General features: G+C 44.4%; 1 protein-coding gene across 4 annotated transcripts in view; it reads left to right on the plus strand.

Annotated features, from left to right (window-relative positions):
• Window positions 1-105: 105 nt before the first annotated feature.
• Window positions 106-17,027, plus strand: part of UROS (uroporphyrinogen III synthase) — a 32,619-nt gene continuing 15,697 nt past the window's right edge. Inside the window, exons 1-6 of one of the 4 annotated variants that reach the window (XM_023515610.1) lie at window positions 108-369; window positions 4,662-4,749; window positions 9,380-9,467; window positions 9,650-9,733; window positions 10,740-10,836; window positions 14,501-14,575. In XM_023515610.1, coding sequence (XP_023371378.1) covers window positions 9,405-9,467; window positions 9,650-9,733; window positions 10,740-10,836; window positions 14,501-14,575 — 319 coding nt within the window. In that variant the 5' untranslated portion in view covers window positions 108-369; window positions 4,662-4,749; window positions 9,380-9,404. Of the gene's footprint in view, window positions 370-4,186; window positions 4,750-9,379; window positions 9,468-9,649; window positions 9,734-10,739; window positions 10,837-14,500; window positions 14,576-17,027 lie in introns of those variants that run through there. The other 3 variants (XM_023515611.1, XM_003794110.3, XM_023515609.1) reach the window with 3 other exon arrangements.

Consider the following 17,027-nt stretch of genomic DNA (forward strand, 5'->3'; position numbering starts at 1 on the left):
TCAGATTAGGGTTGTATCTTGGTCTTTTCTTCCTCCTTCCGTTTGCTTCAGAGTTTCTAAAGCTTCTCCTCCCCTCACACAGTGGTTCGACCCATATGGCTTAGTCGCGCAACGTTTCAACGACAGTGCGCATGCGTGAGCGCCCAGCTGTGAGCAACTGGCCGGACCCCCAAAGGCCGAGGTTCCGGGTACCCGGCGGCTGGGCGCGGGGAGGGGGCGTCCACCTAGTCGTCATTGCTCCTGCAGCCTCAGCAGCCTCTGCGCTGGGCCTGCGAGATATCACCCCCCGACTGGGCGCCGGCCGTGTGCCAGGCGCTGTGCTGGGCACCGTCCCATCCCAGTCTTTTCGGTCCTCACCAGCCCGGCGAGGTAGGTGTCCCTGTCCAGGTACCAGGGAAGACACTGAGGCTCGCAGGCGTGCAGGTGCCTGTGTGTTGTCTGTAGTGGTGATATGTGACAAAGTGGGACCGGATCCCGAGGCCACTGCTCTGCCCTTGGTGGAAGGAAGGTCATCGGACATTTGCAGATAACTCCACGCCAGCATCAGACCCGACCGACCCTGCGGTGTTTTCTACAGACAGCTGGGGGCTCAGGCTAGTCAGTGATGGAAGGAATCTGATCCTAATCCCAGCCCTAGTTAACCCTCTGACCTAAAATTTGTTTTTCTTGGTGGTGTTTTTGAAGGTGGGCCTCGCACTGTTTCTCAGGCCCGAGCGCAGTGACTGGTCCTACCTCACCGCAGTCTCGAACTGCTGGGCTCAGGGGACTCTCCCACTCCAATCTCGTGAGTGACTGGAACTGCAGGCCTGAGCTTTCCTTACCTGACCTAAAAGCTTCTTAAAGCAGGCATTGCAACCATAAATGTTACAGGGCCAATGGGGCAACCAAATTAAAGACCTGATCCTGTTTGAGAAAATAAACCAGGTGAGTCCTGTGACGAATGAGAGCATATATATGGCTCAGCTGCCACAGACTGTGGCCAAGTAGAAGCACTGCCCCAGTGTCGTCAGATTTTTCCATTTCAGGAGAAGCTGGAGTTCTGGGATTTTACAAGAAATATCTTGATTTTCAAAATCTGTGCCAAGTAAAATACATCTGCTGGTCAGATTTATTCCACCATAGGCTACCAATTTGCATCCCATTGGAAAGATTTTTATTTAGAAGGAAAATCATTAGTTAGAAAAGACATGAATTTCTGAGAATGAGATCTATGATTCTCCGTTTTTTTTTTTTCCCTCTGTGCAATGAAGGGAGGGGATCAGACATGTTTGAATCTGAAACTGGAATGAGCAGCCCCTAGTAGTGATGTGCTCATTGCTGAAGGGGTTTATACAGAAGCCTGTTAACATCTTACAAATAAGTAATCCTTCATCCGTAGGAATAGAGTCTGGAGACTGTAAAGGTCCGTATTAGTCCAGGGCCCCATAAAGGTGTTCTGGGAGTTCCATCTTTCCTGAGAGTCCCTTGTCTACTAGGCCATATGTCGAATAACAATATACTTACACATCAGAGTTCCACATTTGATGGGGGGCTTAAAATGGCCCCATTGGGCCCCTAAACTGCAAAAACATGTTTCTGAAATAGAAAAAGAGAAGCTGTCAAAAAGTCCTATCAAAAGCTAAAATAATTCTCTGATGATGAGAGACCATGAAAAAATAAAATGACTCGACACCTGTAACTCAGCAGCTAGGGTGCCAGCCACATTGGAGCTGGTGGGTTTGAATCCAGCCCGGGCCTGCAAAACAACAATGACAACTACGACCAAAAAATGGGGCATTGTGGTGGGCGCCTGTAGTTTGGGAAGCTACTTGGGAAGCTGAGGCAAGAGAATCCCTTAAGCACAAGAGTGACGTTGCTGTGAGCTGTGACGCCACAGCACTCTACCAGGGTGACATAGTCTCAAAAAGAAAAAAAAAAGCTAGAGTGGCGCCTGTGGCTCAAAGGAGTAGGGCCTCAGCCCCATATACCGGTAGTGGGTTCAAACCCGGCTCCAGCCAAAGACGGCAAAAAAATAAATAAAAAGCTAAGAAAAACTCAAAACACCATATGAATATACCAGTTGAGTTGCCCTAAGACTTCATGGGCAATTATCTCCTTGTTTCTATATATATATATATATATATATTTTTTTTTTTAAGGTGCAAGATACACATAATATGAATTTTACCATCTTAACTATTTATAAGTGTATGGTTCAGTGGCATTAAGTACATTCACATTGTTGTGCAACCAGCAGCAGCAGCCATCTTTAGAAGAACTCTTTTCATCTTATAAAACTGAATCTCCCTCATTTCTCCCTTTGCCCAGGCCCTGAAAATCACCTTTCTACTTTGTATCTCTCTTTATCTGGCTATTCTATAAACCATATAAAAGCAGAATCACATAGTAGTTTTCTTTTGTGACTGATTTCATTTAGCAGAGTATGTTCAAAGTCTGTGTTGTAGTGTGTGTCAGGATTTCTCCTTTGTTAAGGCTGAGTAATATTCGGTTGTGTGTATATACCATGCTTTGTTTACCTGTCACTGGACACTAGTTGCTTCCACATTTTAGCTATCAAATAATGATGCTATGGACATGAGTCTCTGCTTTCATTTCTTCAAAGGTATGTACCTAGAAGTGGAATTAATAGGTTATATGCTAATTCTACTTAATTTTTTGAGGAATATACTGTCAGCGATGTTCAACCTCAGCCTGCAGTTCACATATGGATTATGTGAGGACTTTTTTGCTTATCTGCAGTGGTGGATATTACAAAAATACTGCACAGACTTCTTTTTGACTCATCAGCTTTTATTATTGTTTGTGTATTTAATGTGTGGCCCAGGATAACTCTTGTTTTAGTATGGCACAGAGAAGCCAAAAGGTTGGACACCTCTTCTTATAGTTTAAAAATTTTCCACAATGAATATGTATGGCTTTACTTAGAGAAGGGGGTATAAAAAAAGCGTTACTTTGTGCCCTCAGACTAGTTCCCAATGTTAAGTGTGAATTAGAGTAGCAAATGTGAAAAGCACAGATACCGGATTAGACATTGTTTCTTGGAATGTCTGTAAAGGAGTTATCAGAAGAAATTAGCATTTGAATCTGTATGTGGAGTAAAGTGTGTTTCCCTAAGTGGATAGGCATTATCCAATCTGTTGAGGGCCTGCCTAGAACAAAAGGAGAAATTTACCCTGTCTCTGCCTATCTGCTTTAACTGGGATATCTTCTACCCTGGGTGCTTCTGGTTCTCAGGCCTTCATGTGGAGGCTCTGGGGTGGCCTCCATAATGACATGGGCCGATACTTCATGTTAATCCCTTTCTGGATAGAGTTACATCCCAGTGGTTTTGTTTCTCTGGAGAACACTAATATACCCAGTAAAGCGCTCAATAAAAGGGGAGGGTATTACTGCAGGTACTGAGCAGCAGGACACAGAAAGCGGGGTGTGAGGCCTCATTTGTTCTTACCAATGAAGTGGCCTTGCTACAAAGTATTCATTTCCCCCATTTCAAAGATTCTGGGTGAATCTTCCAGTGTTATTGTTCAGATAACACTGAACAGATGTGTTCAGTGTTAATATTTACTTAGCATCTGCTATGGGAAAGAAAGTCCTTCCGAAAAACCCCAGCCCATTTCAGAGCACAGGATTGAGACTAAGGGAAGAGCAGCGTGGAGCAGAACGGAGTCCGGGCCCTCTTGTGCAGGCACTTTCTACTCTACCAAGTCTCTTCCACAAGTCCTAGCTGGTAATGTTATCCTGACTGTCACGGTTTCCACTGGTTGCTTTCTCAGTCAACCTGTAAAATGGGTCTCTAGTGCGGCAGAGAATGATCAGCAATGGTGGGAAAGGGATAGGGTAGTAATTTGATTTTTATTTGTTGAGTCCTGCATCACACCTCAGGAAACCTCCTAACAGTTATTATCCGGAAGCCTAAGCTTCATGCTAGCATCAGTTTTATTACTAAGAGAACCACAGGTTAGACCCCAGAGGAAATACTTTGTGTTTGCAAGTAGGTAGATTGATTTTGCTTTCCTGTGTTTATAGTATAAACTAAGCACTTTGTGCTATAGTGATACTTTATATTTTCCCACCTTTTTTCCAGACATTTTCATGTGCAAAGTATGTGAGGGGCAGCACGTAGCTTAGGGGCTAAGGGCACGGGCTTCGTTTGTTTTCGTTTTGTTTTGCTTTTTTGTAGAGACAAAGTCTTGCTGTGTTTTAAGGCTAGTCTTGAACTCGTGGGCTCAAGTCATCTGAAGCCTTGGTCTTTCCACGTGCTGGGATTAGAGGCGAGAGGTGCTGTGCCCTGCCAAGAGCACTGAGTGTGGGCCCAGAATCCTGGGTGTGAGTCCAGCTCTGTCGCTGTGCAGTCCTGAGGCTTTGAATGAGTGTCTTCCACTACATGCCTTGGCTTCCTCACAGACCCGTCCACTTGACATGTGCAGGACTCTGAGAGCAGTGCCTGGCAGGTTGTAAGTGTCAGTAAATGTCTTTGCTGTCATTATTACCTTCTTTGAGTCACTCAGCAAGCCTGTGGCTTGGTAGGGCACAGGTTATGCCCATTTAAGATAGGAAAAAACAATGGGTAAGTAATAAAGCTGGGACCAGAGCCCAGGTACCTTGCCTCTTAGTCCTGGGCTTGTTCTGTGACACCAGACTTCCTTACATTGTCCCCATAGAGAGAAAGGAAAATAAAAGGGCAAGCAGAAATGAGAAGAGGAGAGGAGAAATACATCTCTAAACAAGAAGCTTCCTGTGGTTACTAAGGTAAGATCCGAACTCCCTGATGTGGTCCAAAAAGACCCAGCATACTCCAGCCCCCACCTGTCTTCCTGGTTCATAGCTCAGCATTCTACCCTGTACAGTTCAGCTAATAGAGAGCCAAGGCTGGGCACAGTGGCTCCTACATATAATCCTAGCATTCTAGGAGGCCAGGTAGGTGGATTCCTTGAGCTCAGGAAATTTGAGACCAGCCTAAACAAGAGTGAAATCCTATCTCTACTAAAAATAAAAAAATTAAGGCAAAAGGATTGCTTGAGTCTAAGAATTTGAGGTTGTTGTGAGCTATGATGATGCCATGACACTCTACCCAGGGCCACAGAGTGAAACACGATCTCAAAAAAATATAATGAATAAAAGAGATTCAAAAGAATGATGGTGGCTCAGCGCCTGTGGCTCAAGTGGCTAAGGTGCCAGCCACGTACACCCAAGGTGGCGGGTTCGAATCCAGCCCGGGCCCACCAAACAACGACAGCTGCCAACCAAAAAATAGCCAGGCATTGTGGCGGGCGCCTGTGGTCCCAGCTACTCGGGAGGCTGAGGCAGGAGACTCGCTTGAACCCAGGAGTTGGAGGTTGCTATGAGCTGTGATGCCATGGCACTCTACCCAGGGGGACAGCTTAAGGCTCTGTCTCAAAAAAAAAAAAAATGATGGCTAAAACAAGATAGGACTTTACTTTTCCCAATGTAAAATCCTGGCTGGCATGGAGGCTGTCTAGTTCCATCATACCTAGGTTGCCCTCTGCAAGTTCAGAGGTTCTGGCCGTCCCATCCACCTTGAAAAGCAAAAGAGAGAGGAGGTGCCCCCAAGTACTCTTGACTTCATTTTGCATCCTATTGGCCAGAACCTAGTTACCATTCAGTATCTAGCTGCCCGGTTTTATCCCAGGGAACCATTGCCCAGACAATAATGGGAGGTCCATTTCTATGAGGGAGAAGGGGAGAGTGGGTGTTGAGGAGCAGCTGGCAATCTGTGCCACACCTTCCAGTCCAAATAAGACTCCCGTTATGTCTCCACAGCACCTTGGGTCTTTCATGAGACTTACTACTGTATGATGTTTTTACTAATCTGTAAAATATGATGATGCAGGGATCATGCTGTGTACCTAGTGCCTAGTGCACAGTTACTGGTCTAGAATGTTTGTTAATTTACTGATAAGATTAAACTGGACAAACCAAAATAAGTTCAGATGGGACTGAAAGAAGAAAGACATTTTACCTATTTTCAGCCTGGTCCCAACCATTTCAAACAAAGCTGTGGATAGCTAGTTTCCCCCAGAATTACATCAGTAGGTCCTGATGACTCTGTCCTCAGTATGAATCCCTGATCCACTCACAACTTAACCTTGCCATGACTCTGATCCAAGCCAGAATGGATTGGATCCAGTCACATACTCTGTGGCCTGCAAGGTCTCTGCCCATCCTTGCCACAGAAAGGTGTTTCTAAAGTGTAGTTGCCACCACTGTCACTCCAGGCTTAAACCTTTTGGTGTATTCCCTGGTCTCATGAACCCAAAGTACACCTGTCTGTCATACTCAATTGAACTTCCCCTTCTCTCCTGGGGACATGTAGGGCCCCTTTCTGACACTTGAACATTTCTCCTCACTGTTGTTGTCATTTAGATCACAACTCAAATGTCAACTCTCCAGAGAGGTCTCCCTGCAGAGGTAACAAGGTATCAACCCTCTGGTCACTCTACCTGATCATCCCATCATACTTGCTAGTACCTGAAGTTATCACACACCCCTGATAAATAATGCAGACCTAATTTCCCTGGGAGGAATCCAGTCTTGGGATTCAGGGTCACTGCCTGAGAACCGTATGGAACCGTTTTGTGATTGGGTGACTCCTGGTATTTGAAAGCATTATTAAGATATCCTTTGAAAATGTGGGGCTCTGTATCTGAGCCTAGATCCATGGCAGGGGCCAAATGGCTCTGTGGCTGCAGGATTACCTGCTTTCAAAGTATCACACTCCAGCTTTTTAATCCCCACTAGTTGCTTGCTTTGTGTGCCACAAAAGGAGTAGCTGTAGCAGAAAATCCATTTTACCTGCCACTTAGTGACGTACAAGATTCCTGGAGCTCCCATACACTCTGGAAAGTGTATCAGAGTTCTACCAGAGAAAAAGAATCAGTAAGAGATATAATGGAATTTACTGCGAGGAAGTGGCTTGAGTAGCTGTCGGTGCTTGCAAGGCAAGTTTGAAGCTGTAGAGTGGGCGGGAGGGCAGGCCACAGAAGAGCAGGCTGGTGCTCAGCTCCACAGGTTGATTATCCTCTTCCTCAGGGAAGCGTCAGCTCTGAAGTGACTGAATCAGGCCCACCAGAGTTAAGGATAATCTGCCTTACAGCCAGTTGACGGCAGACTGTGTGCTATCTCCAACGTACATTCCCAGCAACACCTAGATTAGTGTTTGTAAAAACTGGGGACTGTAACCTAGTCAAGCTGACATAAAAGTGACCGTTGTGCAAGGGTAGGCTTCTAATTTCTGTATGAGACACGTTTCAAATAAATGATAGGAACCATACTGCCCATTTCCCCAAATTCCCAATCTCTCAAGCCAACATCTGGACAGCAGCAATAATTAGAAGTTAATTTTAGAATTATTATTTTCTCTAAAATGTTCTATGGATATTATAATATTCCAGAAATATGTTCAGTAGTATCTCAGAAGTAATGTAATTAACACATTTCTGCTCCAACACAGCCTAGTATTTATTAAGTAACTCACTGGTGGGTTCAGTGCTGTTTATGGCATGGTAATTTGTGTCTCCAGCAGATTTTCTGCAGTTCTTCAGCAGCATTTATTTTGAGGCCTCTGGGATGATTATAATGTGCTTTTCATCCCTTAATACAAGAGGTTTATTAATGTTCATTGTTAAAAAAAATTAGTGTAATACTGAAAGTGGTAAGAAAATAATCCTAACTACCACTCAAATAATTATTAGTATTTTGCTGCATATCCTTTTGTATATACATAACCTATAAAATTGTACGATTTATGTGATCCTTTCTTTTTTTGGAAACATTCTCACACTGTTGCCCAGGCTAGAGGGCCATGGTATCAGCTCAGCTCACAACCACCTCAAACTCCTGGGCTCAAGTGATCCTCCTGCCTCAGGCTCCCAAGAAGCTGGCACTATAAGCATCTGCCACCATGCCCAGCTAATTTTTCTATTATTAGTAGAGATGAGTCTCCCTCTTGGTCATGCTGGTCTCAAATTCCTGAGCTCAAGCAATCCTCCCACTTCAGCCTTCTAGAGTACTGGGCTTATGGGTGTGAGCCACTATGCATGCCCTATTTATTTAATTTTTTTTTTTTGGAGACAAAGTCTTACTATGTTGCCCTCAGTAGAGTGCTGTGGCATCACAGCTCACAGCAACCTCAAATTCTTGGGCTTAAATGATTCTCTTGCCTCAGCCTCCTGAGTAGCTGGAACTACAGGTGCCCACCACAACACCATTTTTTGTTGTTGTTGTTGTCATTGTTTTTAGCAGGCTTGGGCCCGGTTCAAACCCCCAGCCCAGGTGCATGTGGACAGCACCCTAAGCACTGAGCACAGGCGCCAAGCCTATTTATTTAATTCTGAAACCACCTTTTTTTGACTTAACATTTTGTGATTAATTCATATATAATTATTTATAAATTTTTAATGATTTTGTATAACCATACCACGATCTGTTTAACCATTCAGTTTTACCATTCATTGTAACCATTTGTTGAGTGTTTACATTGTCTCCAGTTATTTGTAATTGTGAAAAATGCCGGGGTGAACATCTTCATGTTAAAACTTTACAGATTTGTGAGTGTTGCCTTAGTATTTATTCTTAAAAGTGAAATTATAGGAAGAAAGTATGAAGTATAGAGGGCTTTTGATACATGTCAGCAAATTGTTTTTTAGGTTGCTAGGTTATCTGGTGACACTTGACAACATTTAGAAAACATCATTTGAGAAACGGCATAGTCAGTGTAATTATTTCCTAAAGTCTTATGAACTGCTCAGTATATTTTTCTTGAAATGGAAATAATTGTCTTTTTAAAAGACAGCTATTCGTGGCTCGGCACCTGTAGCTCAGCAGCCAGGGCATTGGCCACCTACACTGGGGCTTTTGGGTTCGAACCCCGCCCAGGCCTGCCAAACAACAATGACAACTACAACAAAAAAATAGCTGGGCATTGTGGTGGGCACCTGTAGTCCCAGCTACTTGGGAGGCTGAGGCAAGAGAATTGCTTAAGTCCAAGAGTTTGAGATTGCTGTGAGCTGTGATGCCACCACACTCTACTGAGGAAGACATAGTGAGACTCTATCTCAAAAAGAAAAAAAAAAAGCTATTGATTTTTCCTGAGCTCTTCTCTAGGCCATAAATGTGTAGGATACTTGACTTTCACTCATGGCTTTCACCTGCCTTTCCAGCTGATAATCAGCTGCTAACAGGCTCTCCCTTGGCCTTATCAGTGACAAGGTCTTCAGAAAGAACATTAGTGCTAAGTCATGGCGTGGGAGGGGTGGGTCTCCTCAGCACTTGATACCTTCTTTTTATGCTCCTCCCCATCCAACATTGCTTAGGCACAATCTTTGAGATCTAGTTAAGATCTGTTTCCTTGCTGTCACAGCACCTTATAAGGACTTCAGGCAATAATGAAGGTTCTTTTACTGAAAGATGCTAAGGAAGACGATGGTGGCCAGGATCCATACATCAGGGTAAGTGGCCCGAGGCTCTTTGTCCCATAAAACACATTGTGTCTTTACTAGAGCTGGCAGGGGAGGGGCCTATGAAAACTCAGAGGACTGACACAGAATAAATTGTTAATGTGATATCACAGTCCTTTTGTTATTTTCAACACCGCCCTGGCCAATGTAGAACTGTATTCTTTCATTTGCAGGAATTAGGTTTATATGGACTTGAAGCCACTTCGATTCCTGTTTTATCATTTGAGTTTTTGTCTCTTCCCAGTTTCTCTGAGAAGGTAAGGACTGTTTGTCTGAGCAGGTTACTGTCTGCATTCTGTGGAATCCTCAGCCAAGTCAGAAGGGCTGTTTTACTCCTCCCTCATTTGTATTTGTTTTAACCAAACTTTAAAACAAACGCAGCACAACCTCAGCTGGTTCCAGGAGACGCTGCTGCTGGGTTCCCTAACTGAGCTTCCAGAAAGCCGCCCAGACCCAGAGATCAGGGCCTGGGAGAGCAGCTCATGGCAAGAGCCCCAAACCTCAATTGCTCTCAGCAGCCCTAGAACCCTTTCATTGATCCTCTTGTTTAATCTGCCCCACCCCCAACCTCTGCAGAGCAGAGCAGATGGGTGTTTTTTTCCTAAGTTAGAGATCAGAACCCGGGGTAGGCAACTCTGCCCAGGCCTCCAGCAAGTGAGAGGCAGGGTTGGGACTCTAGCCCAGAGCTTCTGCCCAGAACTTCAGTTCTGCTCCCAGTGTAGGAGTGACAGATGTTGCAGAACAAGAGCTTAGTAAAGTTTCCCAGATGTTGCAGATTAAAGATTCAGTGCCCACAGCTTCAGTGAAGTCAGATGTATACAGCAGCCCGGCACCTGGTGCTACCACCACTGTTGTCTTTGAACATGGTGGCTTTGAGATGGATACCGTCTCCGGAACAGTCCAGGTCTGTGTAGATGCAGCTCAGATCTTCCCTCCTGCCTGCACTCCACCCAGTCCCAGGCTGAGTCCAGCTGCCCCCTGCAGTGACCTTACCACGCTGTGCTGCACTTGTCTGTCTCTCCGCTCAACTGTACCTCCCTGAGCCGAATGCTATGAGTAATGAATTCACCGTGTATCCTAAGTGGCCTAGAATAAATAGCTCCAGGTACATAGTAAGTACTCGATAAGTGTTGGATGAGTGGGTAGAAAGAATTACTTTATCTGGTACTTTTGTGAAGCATTTGGAATTTGGGGTCCTAGTTCCTTGGGAGATGTTGAACTTGGCCATCATATAAAATGCCTTTATTGCTTTTTGGTGTGCAGCTGTCTCATCCTGAAAATTACGGGGGACTCATTTTTACCAGTCCCAGAGCAGTGGAAGCAGTGGAGTTGTGTTTGGAGAAAGACAATGAAGCTGAAGGTGAGGGTGGGTCTGCTGTGAGTCCCACGGGACTTGTATTTACTCTCATTTCTCTTGCTGGGAGACTGGATTCTAGAAACAGCCACACTTCCGACAGGAGTGGTTGCCTAGGGACATGAGGTCACAGGAGCGGGGCTGCCTCCTAAACCCCCAGACAGATGTTGCAGAGACAGAGTCTCTCATCTTAAATGTTCACCAGCTGGGCTTTCCTATCTCCCCTCAGAATAGTCAGGCACTTCTTCCTTGGACAATATGATGTCAGTTTCCTGAAAGGGATGATGAGAAATCCAACATGTGAAAACCGTCAGCACCATGGCTGGCACTTAGGGATGTAGTCATCTCTTTGACCCTCTCCCTGCCTCCTTCCTTCTCCATCAAAACAGTATGAAAATGGCACTGCCCGTTAGCAGAACCCTGGGTTTCAGGCTGAACCACCACCTTCTGAATAAATGCGGTTGAACAGCTTCCTGCTAGCATTGATGGAGTGCCTGTGTATGTTGGACTCTGTGATAAATACTTCACATTCATTAATTCATTCAACCCTCGATAACAGTCCCCAGGCACACAGTGCTGTGGTCTCACAGCCACTGAGAAAGCTGAGGCTGGGAAGAGCGGGTGCTTATCTGAGGCCACAGAACTACCCAGTGCAGAGCTGGGCTCCAAACCGAGGCCAGCCACCCCCACGGTTATGCTCACGTGTGGAGGCAGCAGGGAGGGGGTTTGTGAGAGGTCCCTGGGGAGAGCTGGGCCTGGGCTCACACAGCCACTCTGACCTAGGCGAGTTCCTTGACCTCTGAGCCTCAGTTTCCTTCTCTTTAAAGGGGGCATAATAATAATAGTGTGATGGGATTGTTACTTCTACTGTTAGCTAAGTAAAACTTACTGAGCGTCCACTCCGTGCCAGACGCTCTCCTAAATGCTTCATCCTGGGAGGTAGGTCTGACTAGTGTTTCCACTTGGCAGATGAGGGCCTGAAGAACGGGGGTAGGGAACTTCCCAAGTGCTTGGGACTCAACTTCTGAGTCTGAGTCCCAAAGAGAAGCATCTGGGATGTGACCTGGAGCACAACAGCCATCCAGTAAGTGGTGGTGGCAAGTGGTTTTTATTCTCTTTCACATTTTTAGTCTCTCTCCTCATAGCCTAAGTATGCCACCTTCTCGGTGATGTCACATACACATGCACTGCCTCTTTAAAGGAAAAGTCTGGTGTTTGTCTTAGGAATGAGGATCCTAAGAAACTCAGAGCCAGAAGTGCTGTTGTTTCCAAAGTGAGGAAGCAGGTGCACGGACCATTCGCAGTGGTGCTTTGGAGTGCTCTGTCTCACCATTGTATTTTTCCCTTTGTATGTGCTTTGAGGATGAAAATAGTGAAAAAGAGAAGACTTGAGAATGGTCACTGTAAATTTTTATGGGTTTTTTTTTTGAGGCAGAGTCTCACTTTGTCAACCTCTGTAAAGTGCTGTGGTGTCATGGCTCACAGCAACCTCAAACTCTTGGGCTTAAGTGATTCTCTTGTCTCAGCCTCCCAAGTAGCTGAGACTACAGGTGTCCACCACAACGCCTGGCTATTTTTTAGAGACAGGGGTCTCACGCTTGCTCAGGCTGGTCTTGAACCTGTGAGCTCAGGTGATCCACCTGCCTTGGCCTCCCAGAGTGCTGGGATTACAGGCGTGAGCCATCACGCTGGGCCAGTGGTGCTTTTAATTTAAAAAGCATTTTCCATGTATGTTCTTACTGTGATTGTCATGACAACCATCTGAACAGGCAGTAGGAGTATATAGTATAGTTCATCCCAGTTATCTTGAGGCAGAAACAGGCCAGGCAAGGCGGGTTATCTGACTTGCCCGAGGGCAGGGCCTGCGCTGTAGCCTTCTGACCCTGCCCAGCTTCACTCAGTTGCTCTTCCTTTTCAGATAGATCCGTGTGGTGAGAAACAAAGTAAAACTCCGTCTTTGGTAACTGTTTAAAAGGGAATTTCTGTCATTAGTGTAAAGGGCAGAGTAATACTACTGAATTTAAAGAAAAATTATGTTCATAATCAGATCTTAGGAAAGAAGAATTATTGTTTGTCTTTTAAAAATGTACTAAGTCTGGCTTGGCGCCTGTGGCTCAAGTGGCTAAGGCGCCAGCCACATACACCTAAGGTGGCGGGTTTGAATCCAGCGTGGGCCCGCCAAACAACAATGATGGCTGCAACCAAAAAAAGTAGCTGGGTGTTGTGGCGGGCGCCTGTGGTCCCAGCTACTTGGGAGGCAGAGGCAGGAGACTTGCTTGAGCCCAGGAGTTGGAGGTTGCTGTAAGCTGTGATGCCACTGCACTCTACCCAGGGGGACAGCTTGAGGCTCTGTCTCAAAAAAAAAAAAAATGTACTAAGTCATGACTGGATGTGGTGGCTCACACCCGTAATCCTAGCACTCTGGGAGGCTGAGACGGGAGGATCACTAGAGGCCAGGAGTTTGAGACCATCATAAGCAAAAATGAGACCCCGTCTTTACTAACAATAGAAAAATTACCTGAGTGGGGTGACACAAGCTTAGTTCTAGCTATTTCAAAGGGTAAGGCAGGAGGATCACTTGAGCCCAGGAGTTTGAGGTTGCTGTGATGACTGACATCAGTGCATTCTGGTCCAGGGCAACAGAGTTAAGACTGTCTCCCCCCCGCAAAAAAGTATTGAATGCCTAGTGGCTTTGTGATATATTTATATAATCCATTTTCTCTTTGTGTTTCTTTATTTCATATTTAAGGAATTTTTTTGGTCATAAAATCGCATTCTGTATTAAATTGTGTTTGTTAATAAACCTGAAATTTATTATTTCTGCTTTGACCTAATGGATAAATGACCCCTCTCAACTGACATTACAGTTTGTTGACTGCTTTGCAAGTCAAAGCAGAAATAATTATATTAGGTGCAGGCAAGGTGGCCCACGCCTGTAATCCTAGCACTTCGGAAGGCCAAGGAGAGTGGATTGCCTGAGCTCACGAGTTTGAAACCAGCCTGAGCAAAAGTGACACCTCGTCTCTAAAAAAAAAAATAGCCGGGCATTGTGGCGGGCACCAGTAATCCCAACTACTTGGGAGGCTGAGGCAAGAGAATAGCTCGAGCCCAAGAGTTTGAGGTTGCTATGAGCTGTGATGCCCGGCACTCTACCAAGGGCAACACAATAAGACTGTCTCAAAAAAAAAAAAAATAGTATTTCTTTATTAGACATTTAAGTTATATTTTTTAGTGACCAGTGACTTTTTCTTCTAGATTTTTAAATGTTAATGTTATTTAAAAACTACAATAGACCCTCCATAGTTGACCACTGTCCTACGTTAACCACCTCCTTCAGTTGACCAGACGTGCCCCACGTGTACATGTCAGCACAGCAGCCTGAGTACCGTATGTCGACCAGTTTGTGACAGTGCCTTGGGTGGTTGACTTACAGAGTTTCTACCGTAATTCTTCAAGTTATGTTTGTTTTCTAATACACGTTAAAAATGTTCCCAGTATATATTAAAAATTCTCCACAGTGCAGAGATGGAAATGGGTTAATATTTCAAGCATACATAGTGAAACATTTACCCCAAAGAGATTTTTAAAAATTTGCCTGCAAAACAAGAACAATATGAAAATAGAATTTTAGTTGGTATTTGCAGCTCATGTGTAATTTCATGTTTTACAGTGTGGGAAAAGTCTCTGAGAGAAAAGTGGAATGCTAAGCCAGTGTATGTGGTTGGAAAGGCCACTGCTTCTCTAGGTAAGGAATCCAGGTAAAAATAAAACACCAAAAAATGACTTGGCTTTTTTTGATTCTTTTAAACACTTATATTTGAAAACAGCTTTTATTAAATTTTCAAAAATTAATTAAATATATAATGATAAGAGTGGTATGAAACAAATATATTCAAACATTGCCAAATAGTATTAACCATCAGTTTTTATCTTTTGGAAATGCTTAGTCAGTGTGTATTCAAAAGCTTTATTGAAAGGTTTGTACCCTTTGGCCCACTAATCCTATTCTGAATATTCTTAATGCAATTGAATTATATATTTGAGAAATGATTAAAATGGTAAGCTTTATGTTAGATATTTTATTATAACTTTTTAAAAGCCTCAATCTCCATATGGTGGCAGATAGAGAAAAAGTTGGTTTTATAGCTTTCTTAATATTATCTACCTTTTTCCATAATCTTGAATTTTTACATTCTTTTAAAATCATAAAATGTGAATAATGATTCATTAAAAATTAACATTGAACATTATTAATACTTAATGCTAAGCAATTGTGAATAAATTAACCTATAACTGTTTCAAAATGACTCAACTTGTCCAAGTGAATTTTAAAATATTAAGGGTGTATGTAACGTGAGTGAAAATAATTCAAAAATTAAAAGCACATTTTGCAGAGAACAAAATGAGGTTGGGGAAAGAAACGAGTGGGCAGCTGGGAGGCCGGTTACAGAGCGATGCCCGGCTCTCCCGCACAGCCTCACTGTACTGCAGCTCAGCAGATCAGCCGGGAGAGGGAGTCAGGGGTTTGGTTGCCAAGGGAACCACCTCCACTCCTGTGTATCTCCCCCAAAAGTAAAAATTTTGTTATACTTTCTTGTGTTATTTCTTTTTTATGAACAAGAAAAGGAAAGAATATGGGCGGTTTCTCAGTGACATACCAAAAATTCAACTATCAGATACATAGTGTATTTGTAAATTTTCCTAGCTTTCACATATTAACTGATAAAAAATCATTTTGAGCTCTCACACACCCTTCAGTTTGATATCAGCAGCATCTTATACAGTTTGCTGTTATTCTGTCACAGGAGAAGAAAACTAGAAGAACAACCGTGTGACACAGTGATGGCTGTCTCTGTCTTGGCACAGAGGGGCAGCTGGGCCTGGAGCTCAGTGATGGCTGCCTCTATCCTGGACAGAGCTACATCAAGGCCACGCTGGCAGCAGAGCTCTGGTGGAGCTCTGGTGGAGCTACATCAAGGCCACACTGGCAGCAGAGCTCTGGTCTCAGTTGAGCTCTAGCTGGCCTCAGGCTGGTCTCTGTTTATCCAGTTGTGAAAGAAAAGGACAGGTGCTGAATGCTGGGTAATATGATCAAAGGAGGATGAAATCAGGAATTATGCAGCTTTAAAAATCTCTTTGAGAGGAAAGCACATTCTTCCTTAGCATGAAAGTCAGTCACCCAACTTGGAACACTTGGCAGTTCACCTTTTCAGACGCAATGTACCAGCAAATAGGAGGAGACCACCCCCAGAATCTTAGTCATCTTTTGCTGTGTAACAAACTACCCCCAAACTTAGTTGCTAGAAAAAGGAACTTACTATTTCTGTAGGCCAAAAATCGGACGTGGCTGAGTCAGGTTCTTCCGGCTCAGTAGACTGTGACCAGGCTACAGTCAAGCAGGAGGCCAGGGTTGCAGACATGCTGAGGCTTGACTTGGGTCTGCTGCAAGCTCACTCGCATGGTTGTCGGCAGGTCTCAGAAGCTCTGCTTCCCAGTTCACTCCACACGGCCTGTCACAGGGCTACCTCAGTCGTGGCCGCTGGTTCCCCCTCAACCCTGATAGAAGCCACAGTCTTCTATAATCGAATCTCAGAAATGACTTCCCATCCTTCTGCCATCTTTTTCACTTGAATCAAGTCAGTCCAGCCACATGCAAGTTGGGGAATGATCAGGGACCTGGCTCCCAGGAAATACTGGGTGCCACTGGACATCACCCAGGAGACCACTGGCAAAGAGCTGTCCTGGCTTCTCAGAGCCTGTGGACCAGGTCAGGAAAAGGTAGATACTGTTCTCAATGTAGAAATGAAGATGGCCCAGTGAACCCTGTTTCATTGATAGGTTCTTGGGAATTGCCCCTTTAAGTCAAATGACATATAATGAAACATTGTTTTCTTCTCAATGTTATAAGGAAATACACTGAATGAGGCGATGAGGACTTGTTATACACTCGCTCACTTAACATGGCAGTTTCCAAGAACCTATTGATGATGTTAAGTGAGGACTTACTACATAAAATTTCTTGAGAACATTATTGGGTTGGACCAGAGATATCTATTTTAATAAAATTTCAGTTTCTGTTGAAGAAACAGAGTTGGTTGGCTTATGGGCTAATACCCTGCAACTCAGCCAGCCCCCTCAGGGGAAGGCCTTCCATTTGTCTGCCTGAAGGTGAGTGCCCCTGCCTTTCCCATCTGATT

This window comes from Otolemur garnettii, unplaced genomic scaffold (genome assembly GCF_000181295.1).
Source record: "Otolemur garnettii isolate 467f Iridium unplaced genomic scaffold, OtoGar3 scaffold00075, whole genome shotgun sequence".
NCBI lineage: Eukaryota > Metazoa > Chordata > Mammalia > Primates > Galagidae > Otolemur > Otolemur garnettii.